Source organism: Rhinolophus sinicus, chromosome 16 (assembly GCF_057876585.1).
Source record: "Rhinolophus sinicus isolate RSI-liver-muscle chromosome 16, RSI-T2T, whole genome shotgun sequence".
Classification (NCBI taxonomy): Eukaryota; Metazoa; Chordata; class Mammalia; order Chiroptera; family Rhinolophidae; genus Rhinolophus; species Rhinolophus sinicus.
The window spans coordinates 151,053,790-151,061,019 of NC_142516.1; the positions used below are offsets into that span (position 1 = coordinate 151,053,790).

Here is a 7,230-nt window from a genome sequence, read left to right on the forward strand (position 1 = left end):
AAAAAAAAAAGTCTCCAGACCTTGCCAAAGCTCCCCCGAGGGGCATGATAGCCTCATTAAGCTCTGCGGATATAGGTTGTAGGAAAGAAAAAAAAAAATTGTTGCACAAAAGACTAAGGAAAACATACTATTTTTATTTTAATAGTTTCTGACACAGAAAGAGAAAATAGTTCCATTATCTTCACTTTATAGAACATATTGCCCGTAAAGTTAATTTCTGCAAAGAAAATCTTGTTTTCCACTTACTTCAGGAATATATTTCTGTAGAAAATAATACCCACAATGGAATGAACTGAAAATATTTGGTGAGAAAGGATTATGACAACAGGCTCATGGCTCATAACTAACAGCTTTCCCATAAGGCATTGGAGAAGGCCAGTGGGGCCGCCACAGCTTCAGGAGGCACTTTCTGTTAGTGCTTTGTAGTGAGGAAATGGATGCCTGTGTAACTTGGGGAAGGTTATGCTCCTCCCACAGTCGTTCCTGTCTGGTCAGTGGCATCTCCATTCTTTACTTTGCTCAAGCCAAGGACACTGGGGTCATCTTTGATGTCTGTCTTTTCTCACAACTCACATTCTCCCCATCAGCAATTCTTGCCAGATGTACCTTCAGATACATCAGAATCAGATCCTTCTCAACCTTCTATACTTTTTAACTTTTCAGTCTTTTTAACCCTTTAATCTCTCCCAAGAAACTCCATAGTAGGACCAATTACTAAGTAGTTTAAATTGATCGTATATTAGGGGAACCTTGGAGATGATGCTGTTTGAATTTCCTCCTTTGTAGATGAAGAAACTAAGATTTCACACACACACACACACACACACACACACACACACAGTTAAGCGATGTGTGCAGGCCTCACTCTACTAGCAAGTGTGGAACTAGAACCGTGAGGACTCAGGATCCACATCCATTTCTTTCCCACTGTGCCTAGTAAGCAGAACAGTTAAATATTTTTTAAGGCCTGAGATTTATGGACTACTCTGAATTCACAGCTATCAGTATTTTGACAAATAAGTTCCAGTTAACTGATTTTTAATATAATCACAATTGCTTTAGAACAGTCACATAAAGGGGAATGAATGCTCCTGTTAAAGAAGCTCAAGACATTTCTCAAGACTGACAGATGGTTTTGTCTGTGGAAAATATAAAGTATTAAAACCCGATTTTTAGTCCAAAGAAAATATTAACATAGTCTGCTATGTTCTTTGTCAAAATAGTCATATATTTAGATCTCTTGTTGAAACATTTTACAAAATTGTTTGACAAACTTCTTACGAACTATCAGAATGTCCTTAAAGAATCTTTGTTTAAATTTCTCATCAAGGGATTGGCATTGAATACTTATTGCTTACATAAACTATGATTTGTCATTTCACTTGATCCTGTCTTTAATAAATTTTAGTAGTTCAAGTACTTAGTACCTGGGACTCTGCAGTTTGTTTGCTCTAGTGACAACAGTATTTCCTTTTTGTTTCTGTAGTATGTTTTCCTGTTTGTTTGTTTTTAATTAACAAAACTTGATTTAAACTTTTAGTGCAATAATCCTAAAACAAAAGAACCCAAACTAAAAGCTGCTGCCAGGATTGTCCCAGAATGGGTGGAATATGACACTGAGATACGACAACTGTTAACTCACCTTGAAAACAAGAAGAAAAATGCACGTAAGTTATCAATCTGCAGTGGTGTGTGAGCCGTGTGTTGCATTAAATGAGATTGGATAAATTACAAACTTATTTCTTAGAAGCTGTCGAATTATTAGGTCAGAATGTCTTTACGAAAGTCTGTGACATGATTAAGAACATCATTTTTAGGTGGAGTAAGCTCACAAATTTAAGACATGGATAGAGAACCTCTTCCCCCATCGCTATAGCTTCAAACATATCACCACATAGATGAATGTTATAGAAGTAGCCTCCCGACGCAAGATAGAGGGAAAAACTAAAAGTGGGGGGGGAAAAATGCTTATCTGTAAGATCACACTGAATTTCCCAAATATGAAATCCGAGCCCTGAAGTTTAATAAAAGCCTTACATAATTAACTAGAAATATTACCTCCTGTCTCTTAAATTTAATCTCATAGATGATATAGGTTTCCCCATGTGTTCCTGGTTCTATTAGCCTTACTCAAGGGCTGGAGGAGCCTTGGATTAGATTTACTTACATGTCTTAGATTTAAAAGAACTGTGATTACCTGGGCATTGCATCACCCTTCAGAAACCTTCAACAAATACGTGCTGAATGTTTTTTTCAAGCTGGTACAAACTTCTTGATTGCCTCACAATCCCCTTTCCTCATCAGTGCCTGTCTCTCTAATTGTTCTTTACTCTTTTTTTCAAAGTAGCACTGAGCTCCTTTTGTTTCAGTCCTTATATTAGAGACTTTCACAGGCTATGTTTTTTAAGCCTCACAATTCTTTCCAGTAGTTCAGAATACCTTTTTCAGTTTCCTCAGCTTTATTTTTCAGACAAGTTGAAGTAATTACATCTCAACTTTTCCCAGTAAGCATGAAATTGTTTCACCTTGACTTTGTGTTTTCCTTAACAAAACCAATATGGTGTTTTCTGACAAGTTCTGTATTTAAAACACATCCATGTATTTTTAATGGTCTAATATAAATATGCCACTTCAATTCAGAAGAAAGATTATTCCAAAAGTGGTGTGACTGTTTGCAAAGGAAGAGAAAGATAAAGAAGACAGAGGAAAGAGGAAAAGAAGGAAAGAGGGCAAAAAGGGAAAGAAGAAAGGAAAATTTACAGAATTACCTCACAAAAAATTTTAAATGCGCGAAACATTCACGTGAAATGTTTCTCTTATCAAATTGGAAAGAGTTAGAGGATTAACAATACCACAATGTTAATGAGAATGTTGACGAGTGAGCACTGTATGCACATACATATAGTAGCTGTATAAATTAAGGAAAAATTTTAATGTATGTGAAAACCTAAAATATATATGCCCTTTGACCCAGCAATTCACTTCAAGAAACTTATATTTTAAAAAAAAAGATATATGTATACACATTTGTTACAGCATTGTTTTTAATAATGAAATAGACATAATCTATCCATCCATAGAGGATTGATTACATAAACACTGATACGTACAATGAAATGTAGTCTTCCAAGAGAATTGAGACCGATATATTTGTGCCGACGTCATATTTTTAAGTTTAAAAAATATGTTATAGAATAATATTTATAATAAGATCGACCCCATCTTAAAGAAAAATTGCTTGTCTGTGTGTATGTGATTGTGTATGGTTATATGTACAAATACAAGAAGCTGTACAAAAGAGATTGTTGGTTTCTTTACTTCATTTTTAATTGCAAATGTAAGGCATGTTCATTATAAGCATTGAAACAATACAGAAGATACAGAATAATATTGGAAGTCCTCTTTTACTTAAACCCAAGAGGCAACTGTTTTTTAGGCCATGGCATATCTTCTTTTACAACTTGCATTTCTCTTAATAATAAGTCATATTCGTTTGCTGGTATTGCTGTAACACAGTAGTAGGCTTAAACAAAAGAAATTTTTTTTGTCCTCCACTTCTGGAAGCTGGGAATCCAAGATCAAAGTGTCATCAGGGTTGGTTCCTTCTAAGGCCCGTGAGGGAAGGATCTCCTCCCGGCCTCTCTCCTCGACTGTGAAATTGCTGTCTTCTTTCTATGTCTCTTCACATTATCTTTTCTCTGTACATGTCCGTGTCCAAATTTCCTCATCCTATAAAGACACCAGTCATGTTGGGTTAGGGCCCACTGTAATGACCTCATTTGAACTTGATTACCTCTGTAAAGACCCTACAACCAAATAACATGACATTCTGCAGTACTAGAGGTTAGGATTCCAGCATATGAATTTGGGGAGATACAATTCAACCCATGACATGCATGGAGTTGAGAATCTTGTCCTATGTTTAAGGGTCATTTGTATGCCTTCTGTTTTTCAACCATTGAAAACTTGTCTTTTGCCCATCTTTTCTAGAAGATTATTGCCCATTTCCTTTTCTCCATATTCTAACACGTGTTAATTCTTGTCTTTTTGATAATAGTAATTCTAACAAGTATGAAGTGATACCTCATTGTGGTTTTGATTTGCATTACCCTGATGATTAGTGATGTTGAGCACTTTTCATGTACCTGTTGGCTGTCTGTATGTCTTTGGAGAAATGTCTTTTCAGGTCCTTTGACCATTTTTTTTTATTAGATTGTTTTTCTGCTGTTGCATTCTATCAGTTCTTTATATATTTTGGATATTAATCCTTTATCACATATATGATTTGCAAATATTTTCTCCCATTCCGTAGGTTGCCTTTCGGTTTGCTGATTGTTTCCTTTGCAGTACCGAAGCTTTTCAGTTTGATACAGTCCCACTTGTTTATTTTTACTTTTGTTGCCTTTGCTTTTGGCGTCAACAAATCATCAAGACCAATGTCAAGGAACTTACCTAAGCCTATGTTTTCTTGTAGGCGTTTTATGATTTGGGGTTTTACGTTCAAATTTTAAATCCATTTTGAGTTCATTTTTGTATGGTGTGAGGTAGGGGTGAAGTTTAATTCTTTTGCATATGGCTGTCCAGTTGTTGCAGCACCATTTATTAAAGAGACTGTCTTTCCCCACTATATATCTTGGGTCCTTTGTCATAAATTAATTGACCATATATGTGTGGGGTTATTTCTGGGCTGTCTGTCCTGTTCCATTGGTCTGTGTGTCTGTTTTTATGCCAGTATCATGCTGTTTTGATTACTATAGCTTTATGATATAGTTTGAAATAAGGAAGCTTGATACCTCCAGCTTTGTTTTTCTTTCTTAAGATTGTTTTGGCTATTTAGGGTATTTTTGGTTCCATACAAATTTTAGGCTCCTTGGCTGTTTATATATATTTAAGAATGAAAGATTAGATTGATTAATATAGATAGGTTTCCTCTGTCTTGGTGTAAATGTATCTGTTTCTCCAATAGGCTTCTTGTCTGAATGAGAGAGTAAATTGATAGCTCTAGGTACATTAGCGTGGGGTAGAACTGGCAGGCTTCCCTCTAGCTGTACGGGCATGGAATAGATCAGGGCTTATCAGAGCTGATCGTACACCCCACCCTACCCAGAAGCTAAGATGAGGGCATTTTACTTGAGAGCATCAACAGCCATGCAATAATATGTCTATCTATCGCTTCTTCTCCCCTCTTTCTCCCTTTCCTCTCTCAATAGATTGTTCAATTTGTTTTCAAGAATTGTAATCTTCCACATTTTCTCTTGGAAGAAACAGGTTGTCAGATTCTCTCTGGGATGAAGTAGAAAGAATGAGAGTGGGAAGCTGACAGGCACATATTTTCCAAAGCCCTTCAGTGAATTGCTTCACTGTCTGACTCCCTCCCCACCGGTGTTTTCTGTTGGGAGGCTCTCCCAGCCTCCTCGGTGAGGAGTACCAGCTCATCGTCTCAGCTGTGTGTTTATGTATTCAACGGTATATTCCGTTTTCCATTTTTAGAAATTTATTCGTAACTCTGCTTCCAATGATGTCTCGTAACCACTTCCCCCATTATCATTATTGTTATTCCCTTTTATATTTATTATCTTTCAAGTGGAATTTAATGAACAGAGAAACATAGTCTGCCATCTTGAAATATAGAACAGGAAGCATTTACGTTGTATTTTAATCAATTTCTACCTGAAAAATATCATTTTGAATTCTTGGTGTTCTTAAATCAGTTAGTATGTGACAGCTCAATGGTGCAAAAGAAAAAGAAACCATTTTTATATCTAAGCGTCCTCACTAGGATTGCTTCTCACTTGTGTGGGACCTGTCTATGCTCGAATGCTCGCTGCTCCCATCATAGAAGAGGACCATGTATGTCTTTTGTTCTTTGTTGTGCCATTACATTAATGATGGGATACTTTGTGCATGGTGAGTATTCTTAGTATTTTGCAAGGCCTCCATTGCCAAGCAGGGCGCTAGGTCCTAGAGATAACAGAGATAAACGAGGTGTGGTCCTGGGCCTCCGACTCATGGGCGCTCACTTCTAGGTGGATAAAAAGGCAAATCATTATGATACCATATGATAGATGCCATCATGTACAAAGAGCTCTTCTCATGTCATAGAATGAAGCAAACAGGTATTAAACAAACAAAAGGACTCTCAGCACCTGTGCTTTTTCTGTATCTCATACATTAGCGTGATTTAAGCTCATTTGATATTTAAGATTTCAAGAACTAAAGAAACTTTCCTCCCCTACAGTTTTGACACATGATGAACTCTAGCACTGGCCTTTGTTAAGAAGATAAAAATGACGAGAAATCTGCCACCTGCTGGGGAAGTGTGGAACTACTGCTAAGACTTTTGGAAGTTTCGTTAAAGATCAGTGGAATATTCTTCAATTTAAAAAAATATTATTTAAAAGTACATGTACTTAATGTATTGAATAAGTTTAAGTTATATAAGAAATGACCATTGAGTATTTAAAACTAGATTTTTCCTATTTCCTGATAGCTTAAAACACTGGGTTTTTACCAGTTAAAGTGGTATTTTGCCAGGTAACCCAGTAGAACATATCTTTGTGTATTCCAGCTCTATGTTCATCCACATTTTCTTATTCACAAAATGCATTTAAAATTAGAGAAATGTACTTTGCTTTTTCTTATGAGAAAGAAAAAGGACTCATGGTTATCTCTGAATAAAAAAAAACGAAGCCCATTTATACCGTAACTTGTTATAAAATGGAAGTAGTGTTGCACTATAATCATTATTTTATCTTAAATCAAATGTTTTAATCATATGTTGTATTTGTATTTTTTTTTTTTAATTTATCCCCTGCTAACAATGTGTTTGCTCGGGTTACTTGCTTTTTTTTTCTTTTTTTAAGATTTTATTGGGGGAAGGGGAAACAGGACTTTATTGGGGAACAGTGTGTACTTCCAGGACTTTTTTTCCTAGTCGAGTTGTTGTCCTTTCAATCTTAGTTGTGGAGGGTGCCGTTCAGCTTCAAGTTGTCCTTTCCGTCTTAATTGTGGAGGGCGCAGCTCAGCTCCAGGTCCAGTTGCCGTTTCTAGTTGCAGGGGGCACAGCCCACCATCCCTTGCGGGAGTCAAACCGGCCACCTTGTGGTTGAGAGGATGCGCTCCAACCGAGCTATCTGGGAGCTCAGCGGCAGCTCAGCTCAAGGTGCCGTGTTCAATCTTAGTTGCAGGGAGCGCTCCCACCATCCCTTGCGGGAGTCAAGGAATTGAACT

The 7,230-nt window shown here is 36.7% G+C and overlaps 1 protein-coding gene across 1 annotated transcript in view; it reads left to right on the top strand.

Moving 5' to 3' along the window:
* UGGT2 (UDP-glucose glycoprotein glucosyltransferase 2) overlaps positions 1 to 6,776 on the top strand; it is a 146,511-nt gene extending 139,735 nt beyond the window's left edge. Inside the window, exons 38-39 of the mRNA XM_019737191.3 lie at positions 1,541 to 1,667; positions 6,239 to 6,776. Coding sequence (XP_019592750.3) covers positions 1,541 to 1,667; positions 6,239 to 6,261 — 150 coding nt within the window. The 3' untranslated portion in view covers positions 6,262 to 6,776. The remainder of the gene's footprint in view (positions 1 to 1,540; positions 1,668 to 6,238) is intronic.
* Positions 6,777 to 7,230: the final 454 nt, after the last annotated feature.